This window comes from Chelonia mydas, chromosome 15 (assembly GCF_015237465.2).
Source record: "Chelonia mydas isolate rCheMyd1 chromosome 15, rCheMyd1.pri.v2, whole genome shotgun sequence".
NCBI lineage: Eukaryota > Metazoa > Chordata > Testudines > Cheloniidae > Chelonia > Chelonia mydas.
The window spans coordinates 25,145,714-25,163,507 of record NC_057856.1 but is presented as its reverse complement, the minus strand read 5'-3'; the positions used below and the strand labels follow the sequence as shown (position 1 = coordinate 25,163,507).

Genomic DNA, 17,794 nt, shown 5'->3' with positions numbered 1-17,794 from the left:
CAGATCATGTAGTCCACAGGCAAGACAATAGGTGAACAACCCGCACCAGTGACTGGATCCCCAGAGACCACAAGAGACCACTGGGGAGACTGAAAATGCGCTGGGCCGATCCCATGATAAAACTCTTTGGCCAGAAATGGAAAGAATGTGCTTGCAACAAAAAGGAATGGTGTGACGCCGACTTTCATTCACGGAGGGATGGACGAAGACAAGCTGGACAAAGGCAACAAAGGTGAACATAACTGTGATTGGAATAGGGACAGCATGATGGTTAGTGCCTGGCATATTAAAAAAACCTGTGGTTAGATTTCCCAGGTCTTGGGAGTGTCATGGGGAGAGGAGAAGTGTGCTAGCACTCACTGTGATCCATTGTGTCCAAACTTTACAAACTAGAGCTGTTGAGAAATAGCAACACAGTACTAGAAATGATCTGCTAACATAGGCCAATGGCAATCAAGCTTGCAAAAAACATCACGATCTACAGTCATCCAGACATAATGCAAGTATTGCTTCTAGTTGCTAAAACTGTATAAAGAAAGCACTCGTTACAAAACTACTGAAGCAAAATCTCAAACTGGAATGATAAATTATATACAAACCCCTAAAAGCCACAATGAAACAGAACTCAACCCTCTTTCACTCATATACAATGTACTTGCTGAAGCATAGTACAGAATGCATTTCTGTGTCAAGTATTATTTTCTAAGAGTCATTATACATCCCTTCATTGTGTGCAATTCTCTTTTGTGTGTGTGTGAAGGAGATAATCAGAAGTGAATTTTATCAAGACAAAGTAGAAACATTAAGTACACAGTTACTATAGCAAACTATTTCCTCAAGGGAAGATACCTGTGGAGATTTTTTGAGTGATTACATTGATCATTACATTTAATTACTCCTAATGATTACAAACAGAGAGAATAGAGAACAAGAACTACTCTCCCAAAAGGCTAAGAGAGGGAAAACATATGGAACTCGTCTAGGGCTTGCACAGAGAGTGTGGCCTTTATCTCAGACTGTGAGGGGCATGAACAAGATTTCCATACGTAGAAGGCCCTCTACCGATGCTGCCATGCATGTAGTTCTGCAGCGCTCTGCATCTTCACTACTCAACCCTCTTGTAACTTGAAAACCCCTTTTCAGCATTAATTTAGGCTCACAGTGAGAAGCTGCCCCTCACAGTCTGAGATAAAGGCCACACAGTTTGTGTAAGCCCTAAACACTTGAAGTGCTCCGTATACTTTTCCCTCTCCAAGCCTCTTGGGAGGGGAGTTCTTATTTACCAACACTGAGATATATGAGGACAAGACCAGATGGCATGGAACAGAATTTGGCCCTGGATATTTCCAACAGGATTCTAAATTAATTAGTAAGTCTCAACACTAAAGAAATAATTTTTAATTCATGTGGCTCTGTAATATCCTCACCCATTCACACAAGAAATACAATTCTGAAAAAAAAATATTCAGTTTGTATAACTACTTTCTATGCATTTATACAAATGGACATTTAATAGAATTCCAGTTTGCAGATATGCATTTATTTAAGATGTGTCACAACAACAAATTAAAAACAAAGCTACAATATTTTAAATAAAAGGTGTTTACTATATGCTTGTAGTTATATTCACCACAGAAGCTTTGTGTTGCTTTCTGCATAATATAAAAGTTCAAAATGTCATAGTACCTATTATTTACAATGTAGATATTAATCTCTATAAAAATGGTGAGCAAAATGAACTGCAAAAAGATTACAACATGATTTTGTTCAGAAAACAAGCTGCCTCACTTTACTTCCTTATTATAAACTGAATTCTTATACACTATTTAAAAATAATTCACATTTTTTTTTAAATAGTAAAATACACGATTAACAGATTGATTTCTCAAGTGTAAGAAAATATGTTTAAATATATGTGGCTATTTGAAGTACAAAATATTGCTGTGTGTAAAGGATAACATGGTTGTAAAACTACTATTGAGGGTTTACAAAAATACAAAACAAATTGCATTTGCTGAGTGCATAATTATACATTAGTGCAAACAAAAGCATATCTGAATTTAATAGGTACAAGTCTCAAAGATTTGCAGAGGTACGTAAAACATTAAATCTTTTCAGTGTCATACGGATTGAGCCCAAATCTCTATTAATCCTTTCCAAGCGATCTTCCAAGGCTTCCTAAAGAAAACATTTGAAAAAGATAATACATTCAATATCATACAGTTACAAGCAATGGTCCTTCTAAAACTAATATGTTGGTACTGTCCCCATTTTCCATCAGTGTCTTTTCTGATACATTAACAGCTTTCCATTAGCACCAGGACGCTTGTCTACCTGAGTATGTACTCAGGCAGCTAGCCTGCACTGAAGTCTGTGCTGCCACATCTTCACTACTATTGTTCCTTGTGCGAGTTACATTAAAGCTAGCATGCGTGTGCCTACCTGAGCTACCACTATACTTTCATTTGTTGTGCAGATATACAGTAGAACCTCAGAGTTATGAACATCAGAGTTACAAACTGACCAGTCAACCACACACCTCATTTGGAACCAGAAGTATGCAATCAGGCAGCAGCAGCAGAGAGAGAGAGACACACACACACACACACACACAAAAGCAAATACAGTACAGTACTGTATTAAACGTAAACTACTAAAAAAAAGGGGAGGAAAGCAGCCTTTTTCTTCTGCATAATAGAGCTTCAAAGCTGTGTTAAGTCAATGTTCAGTTGTAAACTTTTGGAAAAACAACGATAATGTTTTGTTCAGAGTTACGAACAACCTCCATTCCCGAGGTGTTCATAACTGAGATTCTACTGTATTCTAACTCAGTGGTTTACAATCTGGGGTCCGTGGACTATGTCTAAGGATTCTGCGAAAGGTTGTCGTTGCCATAGAACAGTGGTTTTCAACTTGTGGTCCACAGAGCTGTGGGGGTCCGCAGACTATTTCTAAGATTTCCAAAGGGGTCCACACCTCCTTTTGAAATATTGTAGGGATCCGCAATTGAAAAAAAGGTTGAAAACCACTGCACTAACTTACAACAACTTCACATATCAGTAGTTCTAAGTGATTTTAACTTAATCTATTTTACACCCCATCATTTCTTAATTTAGTCCTAAGACATCACGATAACTGGCAAACAATTTCCATAAAAGCTAAAGATTCAAACCAATTCATGGGCACTGTAGAGTGGTATGGAAAAGCTCCTGTTACAATCCACTAAACCATACCTTATTCTGTAGCAAAACAGAGAATACAGATTGAACTTCCAGTATTGGGAGATTAACTGAAAAAAATAGTCAGATACACAGAAATAAGTGTTTTCACCTGGTTTAATCTTGCTTGTAAGGTTGTTCTTCCCCCACTACCAGGTATTCGACTCAGTGCAGCCTCAATCTAGTAACACACAAAATATCGCAGCTGTAAATTAAAGAGCCAGTATAAAACTGCCTAATCTTTAATCTCCAAGAAAGTCAGGGATAGGTTAGAGATATATGTGCAGTGTAGTTGTTTAGATATTGTGTAACTATATAATATGTCCCATACTATGTAATTATGTGTACTCCTGCCCACCCTCCCAAACATCCCTTTGAAGAAGAGAGCACTCTGATTTGATGCTGGAATGGTTTAATGCACAAACCTTTCATCTCTGAAAGGCTAGTTTAAATCTTGGCTTGTTGCAAAATAAATTCACCTCAGACCCTCTATCCCCATTTGTCTGCTCAATTGCAGAATATGACTTTGCTTAGAAGAGTCAAAGGACTGGAGTATCAGAAGTTTACTGTGTAAGGAAGACGATGCATTGTCAGAACAACTCTGGGAACTTTGAATTGGTTTGAGCCAGGCATAGTGCAGCTATATGGCTGTCTCACTAGCCTCTCTCTTATACAAAAAGAAAAGGAGTACTTGTGGCACCTTAGAGACTAACAAATTTATTTGAGCATAAACTTCCGTGAGCTACAGCTCACTTCATCGGATGCATTCAGCATTTATTCATAAATTTAGGGAAAAAACGGTTTTTACCTGTTGCTTTTCTTGTGTGAGCTCATCAAAAAGTCTCTCAGTTTCAGCCAATGTCTTAATTCTTGATGTATACTTGAAATCAGCATCATAAGGTACTACTGGTGGAGGAATACTTTGTTCATTTTTGTGTTGTATATTCCTCTCTTCCCAACCAGATGCCGCAGTTCCTTTCTTCATTCCAGTGTGCAAAGATTCAGTGCAAGAACTATGTTTAACACAGCTGTCAATGCCTTTAGCTGAATGCTGCCTTCCTATGAAAAGATGAAAGTGCTGTTTATTTTTTTAAATTCTCCATTATATATAATGTATTATACATAACAGAACATAAAGTGAACCATAGGAAAATCAATGAATCACTGTGATTCTGTAGGACACAGACAAAGGCACAGAAATTCACATGAGGCTTTCACTACTAAAACTTACTAATTCATTTAATTATGCCTCATGATATTATCAGAATTCTTTCAAGATGAAGCTAAACTTGGCTAGAAGTTATGCAATATTGATTAGTTGCTATTGATGAGTTAAGACCTTAGTAATCTCAGATTTACAACAAAATAATTTACTACAATATTAAACCAGAATATTTAATACAGGTAATGAAAAATATTTCACCGTAGCTTCAGACTTCTCTTTATATTGTAGTTAAAGAATTACAAACATGATTGAATATTAAAAATATTAAAAATTTAAAATGTAATATAAAATATCATACATTCAGTATTTTAATGAAAATGTAATTAAAAATAATGTTTTCATCCAACTATTTAAAAAATTTAAATTAACTAGCTTTATTATTATAATTACCCTTAACTATTTGTATGCAACACTTAGTAACAGATCCTTCATTAAGGATATTGAATACATACAATGACATGGTTCCTCGTAATACATACATTGCTTAACTAAATTAGAAAATGTATTTCCTTTCTTATTTTTCAGTTAAATTATGTTATTCTATTGTTTGTGCATAAAAATTAAATATTTACTGTAATAATAGTAATTTTCTACAGCTACAAGCAATATTACTGTTGCATTTATTTATTGCAAAATAAAAGATAGAGCTTTATTAGAAAAATGTCATGATTCCTCCTATCTAGTCAGTGGAAGCTATGTGGAGAAAAAGAGTTCCCTTTAGGAGGATGAAAAAAAAAAAACCAAACATAATTCTGCCCATTCTGACAAATTACCTTCTATATCATCTATTGAAAGAAACTGGAGTTGTTTTCTTGGATTGCTATGTTGTAATGTAGAGGTAGGAGCAGTTTCCAAATCATCCAGAAGTATATTGAATCTACAGAATGATGAGGGGAGGGGTGTAGAAGAGACAACTACTTGTTAGAGACAATTTTTTATAATTGGTATTTCTTTTTATACTTTTACATATTAAAAACAATTTCCTCTTCAATGGAAAATGTGATCCCTCTGGATTCTCCTAATTACAACCCCACCCTCAGGTTCTTTGGTTTCCATATATCAAAGGCCTTGAATCATGCAACGTGTTTCTTTCTAAAGGAAGAGGCCTGACTCCCATTCTCAAGAGCACTTTAATGTTACACTTAAGAGTGATGCTGAACTTTCCTTTTCCTCCTCCTTACGTATGCCTGCCCCGTACCCCACCTCCAGAATCAGAATGCTGCCTCTGCAGCTCTGCCAAACAGGATATCCAGCTTACTATAAAAAGAGAACCCTTTGTTTCAGTAGTAAGTTTAGTCTCCACACAAGTTTCTTTGGGGGAGTGAAAAAGAGCTCTAAATGCTTACTTTCTTTTACCCATTCTTTAAGGCATCACTTGTATCCCTGCAAACTGACCCAGATTTACTCTGTGTAGACATAGGACAATGCCTCTGCAGTCTTTTCCCTGTCAATATTATTCCATCAAATATGATATACCTGACATATCACCTTGGTGAATGCTAACTGGGGGGAATCCAAGGTTATTCTTCCTCTATTTCAAAAAGCAAACTTGACTTCAGATATATGTCCCAGTCATGCAAACCCTTACTTAAGTGACCAGGCCTCTCTCATATGAGTATTTCACATTAAATGTGATAAGGCTACCGCCCTGAGTAAGAACTATTCACAAAAGTATGGGTATGCTGGATCAAGCCCATAAATTGTGTAACTACTATCAGAAAATAAACCCTGCTCCAAAATTAATATTTACAAATGTGTACCTAGTCACTGTGTTTTCGTTTTTGCCAAGCAAGTGGCTAAATCCTGGAGACAGGTTTTCTCTTGGAGATCGTTTTGGGCTGTATGTCACTGACATTGGTGCCAGCATTATTTCTCTTCTTGCTGCAGAGGAGAAAAGATTTAAGTGCCCAACACTTTTTCTATTTAAATAGTTTTTCTTAATACAATTTGATCCCAAGTCTTAAAGAATTAATTTTCAAAGTTCTCCATGAAGTATTGTCCGCTCAAATCATATAAAGTATGTGTCACATACTGACAAATGATAGTAAGGTTACAGCTTTCACATAGTCTGTAGCTCATGTATGCAATCCTTTTTTCAGAAAATCCGTAACAGTGTGAGAATCGTAACTTTTAAATTTCCTACCTTCAGCTGTTTGTTACACAACCTTATGTTATTTAAATACATTGCATTTTGAAGTGACACACAATAACCCTGTACACAAAAATGCTTACTTGGAGTGTTTGCCTTCCTGTTTGAAGGTGGGAGGGATGATGACCTCTGCCCACTAGGTGAGCTATATCTTTTTGATCTTTGTTGATCTCTGCATTTCTCTGGGGACTGATTGGCACTAAAAGTGCTTTCATTAAATCCAACAGTTTGACGTCGATTTGATGTTTCTGTAACAAAGCAAACATATAAAAGTTAACATTTATATTACACAGGATATTGAAGATTCTCCTTCACTCAGTCCCCACGTACCCTACTGTACTCAAACCGGTACTTGTTCCATCTCAGCTGTTTCCCATATCAGTAGGTTTGTGTTATACTAACCAGCTGTATATGCTTAAGTCCTGTTCCCACTAGAAACTGATCAATATTTGATATTCATTGAAGTAAGATGTTAACTTGACCTATGAGGAGAGCTGTTCTGCAGCACAGATATAGAAGAGAAGAACTGAGTTTAAAGTGAAGATAAACAGGACAAGTCTGAGCTAGTGAGAAATAGTACAGACTTAATAGAAACAGAAGACAGAAAGGAGGGTAGCACAAGTATCTTGAGAGACAGGAGTTAGAACAGGACCTAAGTTTTCAAACCTAGATGCTTGAATTTAGGCTCCTAAATCCATATTTTTGGCTCCTGAGTAATAAAGACCTGATGCGACGAGGTACTGAGCACCTGCAACTCCAGCACCACAGAGGAAGAGATTAAGTCTACTCAGTCATATAATACATGCCATCTTTCATGCCAACATTTAGACGTTACACTACAACAAAACAAAAGATGGGTGCAAAGACAGCAGGAACTTTCTTAATCCTCAGTGTATATAAATTTCCCTTAGAGAAAGGACACTGAACTAGATGAACCAGTATGATGCTATAGAGAATTTTTTGCATTCCTACTATTTTAAACAAGTCAGCTAGCTTTATTATTTCAGGTTTTGTTTGGCAAACTACTGAGCATTGTTTTAAGATACACAAAGACACTTCACAAAGTTTGCAAAGCTATTAACTATTTTTACCCTTTTCACCTGAGCCAGACTAACTTTAATCCTTGAAAACAAAGGGGAGGCGGGGGGGGGGGGAGGGAGGACAGGTGATTTTGAGGATGCAAGTCAAGACAAATCCAAGAATATAAATAAATTTACTAGTTGAAGAGTCTTCTTTTTCGGTCTGTGTGCCCCAACTTTTAAATGCTTTTCCCTCTTCAAGTTCTTTAAAGGCTTTCATGATTGGTGTGTCTGGTGCCTCATTTTCTTTTTTTGCCATTACATTTGTTGAAGAGTCTTCTTGTGAAGGGTCCTTTTCAGGAGGAGAATGGTGCCTTAAATATATAAAAGCAGCATATGAGGAACCAAGATTTTATACTGTAAGTAGGTGATACAAATGTTAACCGAGAGTTATACTCGCACAGAAATGAATTTAATACTTCACAGTTTGCTGGTGAAAAGTATTGTGTCATCTTATAACAGTCCAAATGGAAATTCTTATCATGTTCTTTATTTCATCCAGAAACCTCTGACTTCTAAATATTAGTTACAGGATGATTTGAGCCCCCAAATCTGAGCAATAGTGGAAATGAGTGAAGTTTGGTGAGCTAGAACTTTTCAAACATCAACTCTGCAAAATCTTAAAACCAAATATACCCTGACAGAGACTGAGGAACGAACAAGGAACAAGGCAAACTACTAAAAAGACAGTGACATCCTCATCAAAACTGAAGTCTGCAGAACCAGCAGAGCTGCAACCAACCATGCCAGCGCAATTCTGACAGAGAACTCCTTTGATGACCAAGGAACTGAAGTGGAACACTCCAGAGGGCATAAAGACAATGGCAGTTGGTCAGTGAACAAGACATACCGATTAGGTCCCTTCAAGGGCCAAAAGACCTTTAAGAGCTAAGAAAGTCCCTGCGTGTTTCACACTAGATTAGTAGGTTCTTTCAAAACATGCATAGCACTTCAGGCAATGGATAAATACTTTAGAACTTTAGTAAATAAATACAAGCACAAAACTCAAGAACAGTCAATTTTAGAGAAAATTATTTTTAAAATCAGAAATTGCATACATATTTCTTAGATACAACTGCTCTGATTCTCCACTACATCAGAGTGGAGGGTGGTGGTTACAGGAAGCTATCTTACCTAGAAGGAATGTAGGTTTCCTCAAGTCTATTATCCATAATGCTCTCTTGATTTTCTAACGGTTGGCCTGTGAAGATTGAATACTCTGCCCCTGGTATCAACCACTTCCGTCTGTTTACATCAGAAGCTGTCAGCTTGCTATTGGAGTGAAAAGCTTCAGGATTATGAAATGCTTGAAGTTTTGGTTTTGAAATTAAAAAAACCAAACAAATAGCACTCATACTAGCCAAAGAGAGAAAAGACCTTACATTCCAACACACAATTACAAATTTGTAAATATTTGGAGAAATAAGTACCTTTCTAAAAAGTGAGTGTTTTAATTGAAAGAAAAACACACACACTCAAATTTCAGCAATTATTTATAATGTAGTTTTAGAAGGCAGTATTTTCCACAGATCTATACTTCCTTACAGAAACACTTGCTTTTCTGACTTCAAATGCCAGATACCAAGTTTGCTTCTTCTCAAAGATTATGAATGAATTTTACAAAACTAAGATATAATTGTACCTAAGGTGAATCTGTTGGTTTAAAGCCTCCAACTCTTTACTTCTCTTTTGTCTCATCCTATATATTTCTTAAAAAGAAAGAGCACAACTGATGATACAAAGGAGTGATGAATAGAGGCCACCAACTATTTTCAATTGAAAAATTACAGATTAGAAATACCAAAAAAAGTGATTTTATATATAGATTCACTAAAAAGTACCCAAAAATTAGAACAACAGCATATCATTCACACAATACCAAGAACAGTAATGATATTTCTTTAAATCTATCCTGCTGTTTGTTTAAATGGAATGATGCTCTCTCTAGGTGTGCTATCAGTTTATAAGGCCTGATTTCATCCCCAGTTCTACATTGGCTTCAGCAAATTGCACCTCTTCCCTACACACCAGTGGGGGCAAATCTGTCTCATAATGTTTAAGTTTCTCCATTTTTCCTATTTTGGAGGCATCCCCATTTTCTAGCTATTCAACAAGTCCTCAATAGAAACTATCCCTCCAGTTGCTAATTGGTACATTTCTGAAGTTCCTGAATAGAAAAATTTTGAGATCCAAGAAAATACTGCTATCACTGATCACTTTGGCTCTCTGAAATACTTCTATATCAGAATGTACATACCAATGGACAGTCCTAAAACATATGCATTAGATTAACATGCAGTGCACACCACAGCACCAATTAAAAGTATTAAATTGAAACAAACAGGAAGTCATGATCTAATATTTCTATTATTTAAAAAAAACGGATGAAGGTAAAACTTTTGAGGCCTGCTTTATACATCAAAGGAGCAAAGCAGGCACACCCCAATTTTTCCCTTCTTCTAGCAAAATTTACACTCTGATTTCCACATAAATGTGACACTTGTAAAATGTTATTTTAAAAAATTTAAAGAGTCACGTACACCTTTCTGATTCAAAGTATTAAAGGTACAATAACATGGAGCCTTTACAGTCCAATTGCAGGTTCAGATCTTATGCTTCCTACTGTGTACCTTTACTGACAAGGGTAATCTCTACTCATTTAAGTAATCCCAATGAAGTAATTGAAACCACTTATGAGAGTAAGGATTGTACGGGTAAAGCTTGCAAAACTGGACGCCAATATTTTTTATTTGATCTTTTAATCATTTCCTGGCATATAATATGCTAGATTATGTAACGTCCTTCAACTGCTACAGTCTACCATTAGATAACCAATTTTTAGCCAAAACAGACAAACTGCTCAATAAAACACATCACCCACTTTTTCACAGGATAGAATATTCACTTACTTGGCATGAGATGTTCTTAAATGACTTTCAGTAATGTGACGGAGTTTCAACATATTTTCATGTTCTACCTGCTTGATCTGAGCTTCGAGTTTTGAAATTGTTCTAATGCAGAAGTAATGAAGACATATTATAAGGAGGTTAAAAAGAGGTTTAAGATAGTGTTATTAGATCTTACACAGTATTAAAATATAGGGATTTTTAAAATATTTTTTAAATGTTTTAATGTCCTTAGTGGAGTTTAGGTGGAAGGAGCATAACCAGTATGTAAAGATACTTCACTGTACATGATTCCAAGCTCTGCCTAATCAGAAGTTAAACAACATGAATGGAGGGCAAGAAAAAAATATGTTTCCCTGGAATAATTCCATCCAAGTGTAAAACCATTTAAAAATACTAATAAGGTTACGTGGGTTCTAGCTGAATGAAGTCTATTTTTTTAAAATTAGCTTCACCAAAAGGAAGAAAAAAAAAAAATCTCTTTTCCTCCTTGAAAAGGTGGATTTCTATAAAGAGCTCCCCCATTCTGATCTTCATCTCACATGTCACTCAGGTAACTCACCCAGCCTGCTGTTCAGACTTTTCACATTATAGCTCTCCCCTTTCACCTGCCTTCCCCCACAAAGTAGCCCACCCCTTCAATTAACCAAACCTTAGCAAGAATTCTATTAAACCTGCAATCAGAGTTAAACTGAAAAAGCCAAAACCTGGTGGGCTTCTAAATTGGGGGACTGTGACACAGACATGCCCAGGCATGTATATTACCTCTGTGTCCAACCATTTCTCAATATTTCATCAAAGAGCTTGTGTGTGGTCTCTGCTAAAAGCTAGGAACTAGCTGATTGTCATGATTACTGTGAAATGTTTGTAAGGGAAATAATTTAAGAGATACGTAAAATGCAGAATATTAGGTTTCAAAACTGTTGAATTTGTCACATGAGGCGAGGCAGGTTTCAGAGCTAACTCAATCAACACTGGGAACAATAGACATCTGTGAAGCCAGCCCCATGGTTACTATCTGGACCAGGTGCAGGCTTTGTAAAGACAAAAGAACTCCAGGAAGAGTCTCTGAATAAAGGAATCCCCTCGGGAAAGGGCACAACATTTGTTCTATTACAGAGGAGATACTCTGCCAGCGGAAGTGGGAGCTGTCTCATTAAAGGTGAATTGTAGCTTCCTGAACTGGACAAACGTGGCAAGGACTGACCATTGGGTGAGACATACAGTATTAGACAGGAAAGTAACTTGTTAATAAGTATAAGCTATAGATTTTGTATATGTTTTTCTTTTACTTGTATCCTTATGTTCCCAAACCTTTATACTTGCTTTTATTTGAATGCCTATCTCAAACTCTGTTAGACGTAAAACCAAACTGAATTTTATTTAAGTCCTTTGTGCTAAGGAGAATGGTGAACTGAGGTGCACTGCTTCCATGGAGGCAGCGGATCAGTGTAGACTGTGGGTGTCCAATCAATAAAGGGTTGGGCACTCAAGTGTATCAAAGTGGGGTGTGTGAAATTGCTAGCCTGCATTGGGAGAGGGGGTTGTAGAGCCCAGAGCAGAAGACTTGTGTTGCCAACAGCCAGTAGTTGAGGAGGCTTTCCTAAAATCTAGGGGGCAAAGACAAGGCTCTCCCATGCTGTAAGAAGGTGGTAGTTATCCAACTCAAGTAACCGCAAAAAGTGATACTGGGATCCATCAGAGAAATACAGTTTTCAGATAGGAAAACAAAATATCCTTTTCCATTAAGGTCCCCCCAATCTGGAATGGTCTATGCCCCAGCAGTTCACGGAACTAGATGAGAGAAACAGACAACGCAAAAGAAATACTAGACTGAACTGCCCCGACTCCTGCTCTCAGAACATAGAATACAAGTATGGCAAAGGCCCCTCAATCTTCAGAGCAATACCTAAAAAAAGTGTAGATAGATGCCAGGTGAATGACCAGTAAGTTTCTTTTAGACAGGTGGACACCATGTCAGCTTGGGATGTCTCTACATCCTTTCTGGTCTTAAAACTCTCAAATGCTTAATAATGTATACTTTCTTCATTGAGGAGTAAATTCAAAGCTTAAGCAGGAGGCCTTCTTTCCCCTTTTATTTTTTGGACCCAGAACAAAGTAAATAAGGATTTTGGCTTCCTAAAAACCTGCGAATTATACAAATATATAAAAGGGCCATGACAACACCCAAAATGGTCCCAAATTCTCTCTCTTTGGCTAGTCTGGCTTTAGACAAAGCAATGGAAGGTTAATGGCTTAGCAGCAATGAAATCTAGAATTGACTAGGAGATGAAACTGGTGACCATCCTAAGAGTAACACTGTGAAAAACAACAAACAAAAATGTACATGAAAAATTGTAATTTCCCGATCTCTCCTGATCTTTCTGATTTATGAACAGTGAGACTCCAGATGCTCAAATGGACATGGGGAGGGAAGGGATGACAGCACATACCACAAAAGAGAAACACAGCGAGTCATATAGCAAGAGAAGCCAGCTCAAAGAGATCCTGTGGGGCCTATACTAGAGCTTTCCCAGAGTAAAGTCCCTCTTCCCCTGCCAGCCTCCCTGAATGCTCTGTTTAGCAGGCTTGCAAGGGAACTGTTGAGAAATATGAGACAGACTTTCAGCAGTCTGTACCCATGCACAATACTGGCTGGACTTTGGCCCCGACATTCATCCCTTGATGGTCATGTGTCCTGCCTGATACATATCCAGAAAGTGTAAATTCAATGGACTGTAGTTCTATCAGCCAGGAGAGAGGTCTAGATAGCAGGAGGGACAGCCACAGGAGGTATTATTCCTGCTCTATACATGGAACACTTTCCTGTCCTTCATTTGTGCCTAGGTGCCATAATCTTGAACTGCAAATTCCTGTCAGCATCCACATTCCTGAAAACCAGAACAAAGACTGGTAGGCTGATGATGAGGGCTTTTGAGGAGAGAACTCTGGCATGAAAAGCTTGACAAGTGGATTGGCTGAACTGAGTGACAACAGGAAGAAGAGAGACAACCCATTCATTCCAGATTGGGAGGAGGTCCTGATGAGGCAAAAAATGTTTAAAGTGTTGTAAAATAAGTAGGCTCTTATAATTTGTGCAACATAACATAAAATTATTCAATATCTGTACAAAGGTGCTTCATTAATTTTTTACAAATTGCAACTGCATCTAAAGATCTGCAATAATTTTCATTATCAAGGATTAAATGCTAAATGCGTTATAACCTAGATTCACATTATTAAGATAGTACTAAGATGCTTTCACATTTTACCTTTTCAAATCAGAAATCTGGGTATTTGCATCAAGCAATTTATTTTCAGTTGCATTCAATGTATCCTATAAAATACACAAAGAAAAAAGTAACAAGTGCAGATACTTTATAAGGGAAAAAATGGGTAACTTCATCTATATTGAAAAATTACAATGTGTGTCACCTTTTTATTTGAAAGGGAGTTATGTAAAAAAAAAAAAAAAATCCTTAGACTTCAATTTGACTTTGCAATACCCTTGTTGCCTATGATTAGACTATCATATAAACAATAAGATTTCCTTCTTCATCTGATGTACTCTAAACTCCATGCTCTTCCTCCTTCTTCGACACTGCAAACATACTATGAAGCCATTCTTTAAAATATATGGATTCATCCCTGTAATCCTTTTTTAAATACTTAAAATATTCAATTAATATGTATTTCTGTGCCATGGTGATATATCTGGGCCTAATACTGTGGCTGTTCAAATTTTTCCCTGCCTTTAGTTCCCTTGATTCAAATATTATCCTCTCACCTATAGTTGGATATCTGGACATTCCAGTACTGTCACTCCTTTAAAAATATATATATTAAAACTATACAAAGATTTTTACTCAAAAGTTTTTAAAATATAATTAATCCATGCCTACTTACCTTTACTCTTTCATGTTCTTTTCCAAGAGATTCATATTCTCCCAGAAGCTAAAAGAAAAAAAAACTGCAAGTAGTAAAATTAAAACAGAATGGAAAACTAAACTCTTATAATTTCATATGCATTTTAATTTCTTTTAAAGTTATTGACCTAAAGCAAAAGACCAATTACAAAAACTAAGTTTAAGCCATTTAGCTACAAGCAAAATAAGAATTGTAGCATATTTGCTCCCTTACACTACGGTAAGGCTAGACTATATATTTCTGATTGTAAATGTAAGGTGAAGACACGAGGGAATTGTGACTTAAGAGAGTTAAACTTCTCTCCTTGGCTGCCCATTTGCTCTGGTGGATTAGTACACCAGTTTGCTATTGGTCTATGTCTGTAGCAGACTATTTCAACCTCTGTGCCAGTGGGTGGCACACCGGAGGGATAAGCCAACCATTTCTTGGTTGCCTGCACCAACCCACCTGCACATGAGTGGAGGAGAAGTACAAGTTGCAAGAAGGCTGTTTTCCTTCCAGCACTGGGCCCCAGGAAGAGCATACAGAAATAAGGAGGCACCTTACATCCCCTCACCCTCTGTTTCAACTCATTGTCCCTTGCACTACCTTGACTATTAAGATTAAACGTAGAAATTATTCGAACTGAAGAATAGTTTACTTGAGGCAAAAAGTTGAAAACATACTGCCAAATCAGTTATGCCTGAACTTTAGGGTTTGTTAAACTTTTGTTTTATGAAGCTTTACGATCTATTGAAAATTTACACACACACACAAAAAATCCAATGGAAACAGGTTTTCTTAAGACACATAGTCCCTTGGAGTATTTGCAATCCAGATAATGTAATATTTGAGTCTGGGCCGTAAAACTGACTAAAGGCTGAATAAAAATGAAAAACCTTTTTAATGTAAACTGAACAAAATTAATATGGAAAGAATTATGAGCCAGATCCTGCAGACCCATGAGCTTAACTGTGGGAGTCAGAGTTTGCAGGATGTGGACCCAAGTCATTTAACATAGAGCAATTTTCTGACTACAGCCACCATCCTGCAAACTATTTTGCACACAGGCACCTCTGCCTACCTATGGAGCTTCATTAAAGTCAATGGGGCTATGCACAAATGCAGCGTTGCAGAACAATTTGCAAGATTGGGACCAACAACACCTGAAAAATATTTAATATGGATCTCCTCATTCACAGCGGGTGAAAAAATCACCACTGAGCAGGATGCTTGCAAGAACATCTACACCATTTATGACATATTTAAGCCCTAAGATCCAGTGCTTTGTTGAGCTGAAGCTTTAAAAAGGGTTTGAGAGGTGTCTTTCACCCTAGAAGAATATTACTGAACAATATAAAGAAATGGATTTTGGGGAGTGGTTCTTAATGAATTCATGTTTATTGATCAATATAGTTGTCTCTATTCAGGAGTTACCCTTTTTATTGCTGACAGCTGTTTCGGTTTTAAATTCACTTTTTTCTTCCAATTCCCAGTGGCAGACATACTTTTAAATATTCGGGGCATATGTATAACAGTACACAAACTGGATAAGTCCAGAAAGTCAGATTTTCCCTAGCAGGCTTTATTTCTAAAATATTTGCAGTCCTTTTTGTTTGCACAAATAATGTTAACAGTTTGTTGACTTATCTAATAAACCTTGTGTGCTTTAGCATTACCCTCCTTGGAGTATGTTAGATTTTTCTAAAATGAATTTTATTAAAAGTACAAAATATAAAAAAAAACTTCTTATAAAAGAAATGTCAAGAAAGTAGTCAGAAAAAAGGAAACAAAAATTACTTACCCAAAGATGGGATTTTCAAAGGTGCTCAATACTGGCTTTGCTCTGCTCCCAGTGAAGTCAATGGTCAAATTTCCCACTCACTTTAAAAGGAAAGATTTTGGCCAACACAGAGCACTTTTCAGAATCCCATCCTAAAAAGGGAGCTAAAGCTCCCAATACGTTTTCACACTGCTAACACCCATTCTGTAAAGACAGATTAATTTTAATATAAAGTAATAATGAGAAGCTAGAGAGCAAGGTTCTATTAATTTGGTCTGCAGTCGGACACAAAATCCAAACAAACCACAAAGAGTTACAATACAGAAAGTCAGCTCATCCCCAGTGAATTAAAAAAAAAAAAAAAAAAAATCAATGAGAAACTTATTCTAAAATTAGTTCAGAAAATATTGCCTTACCAGACACACAGATGGTAAGCTAAGCTAGCACCACTATTTGACTGCTGGAGACAGAAAAGAAACTGAGTAGGCAGAGCCTTTAGAGATCTGTCTCCCTGCTGTTGCAAAACAACACCTAGCCATCTGGATTTGAAGGGTATAAATAATACTTAATTTCTCTATAATCTCAGTAAAATAATCTTAACAGTTTAAAAAGAAATAAAAATACAAGATGAGTTATACTATATTCTTTTCTTTTAGTATGTACAACAACAACAAAATAATCAAATCTGCACAAATGACCAATTTGAGTAAACAATTTGGTCTCTTAAATAACAATTTTAAAATATCTATTATATTTCTAGTATAATCTTGTTCAACCTTTATTTAACCGCCACCTCCACAGGACTGAATTTTCCTGGTCCCTTGGCTGATCACTTAAGACAGATTTTGCTGCAGTAAATTTTAAGTGTTATTCCAAAAGCATCTAGGACTTTTACAGTTTGTGGAATATTGTGCAGTTGTAAACCATTATTAATTATTTTCTCACTTACATCTTGAAACATTTTATTTTCTTCCTTTAACCTGGCATCTTTATTATCTGACAGCTTGTAAGCCTTTTCAAATGCTTCTTCTAGATCCTTAAGCCTAGATTTTAGTCGGCTGATACTGTTATCCTTCTCTTTATGACTTGCACGCATTTCTTCAATACGTTCTTGCAAAACTTTGGAAGTATTACTGACTGCATAAAAGCGTTCTCTCCAATCGGTCTACAAAAAAACCCAAGGTTCATTAAAACATTTACATAACATATTTTGTTTCTAAATATTAAAGTTATAATCTTAAATCTTACAAGGATAGAAAGCAGAAGTTAGTTTTTAATAATGCACAGAAACTGAAAAAAGTTTAAGCTACTTTCTTTAGTGCAATGCATTGGACTATAAAACTAAGATTCAAGACAAGACACTCAATTTCCATCTCGTAAAAATATTTCCTGTTCTTTAGCAAGGAACCAGTTTGCTGTATAGCCATGAAAGAACAGGCCCAGGCCTATCAGGAAAGCTGAGGGTCATAAAAGGAGGATTTGTATATTTTGGCCCAACTGGGCCTTTACCACCTACAGTAGGGTAAAT

At 36.5% G+C, this 17,794-nt stretch overlaps 1 protein-coding gene across 4 annotated transcripts in view; it reads right to left on the bottom strand.

Annotated features, from left to right (window-relative positions):
• Window positions 1-1,518: 1,518 nt before the first annotated feature.
• The window catches only part of MPHOSPH9 (M-phase phosphoprotein 9), a 42,140-nt gene continuing 25,864 nt past the window's right edge, over window positions 1,519-17,794 (bottom strand). For 3 of the 4 annotated variants that reach the window (XM_037878957.2, XM_037878959.2, XM_037878958.2), the window contains 12 exons: window positions 17,216-17,431; window positions 14,484-14,531; window positions 13,850-13,914; window positions 10,581-10,682; window positions 8,806-8,943; window positions 7,810-7,985; window positions 6,676-6,840; window positions 6,204-6,324; window positions 5,217-5,320; window positions 4,027-4,277; window positions 3,331-3,399; window positions 1,519-2,178 (listed from right to left, as the gene is read on the bottom strand). In XM_037878957.2, coding sequence (XP_037734885.1) covers window positions 2,077-2,178; window positions 3,331-3,399; window positions 4,027-4,277; window positions 5,217-5,320; window positions 6,204-6,324; window positions 6,676-6,840; window positions 7,810-7,985; window positions 8,806-8,943; window positions 10,581-10,682; window positions 13,850-13,914; window positions 14,484-14,531; window positions 17,216-17,431 — 1,557 coding nt within the window. In that variant the 3' untranslated portion in view covers window positions 1,519-2,076. Of the gene's footprint in view, window positions 2,179-3,330; window positions 3,400-4,026; window positions 4,278-5,216; window positions 5,321-6,203; window positions 6,325-6,675; window positions 6,841-7,809; window positions 7,986-8,805; window positions 8,944-10,580; window positions 10,683-13,849; window positions 13,915-14,483; window positions 14,532-17,215; window positions 17,432-17,794 lie in introns of those variants that run through there. The other variant, XM_037878960.2, reaches the window with a different exon arrangement.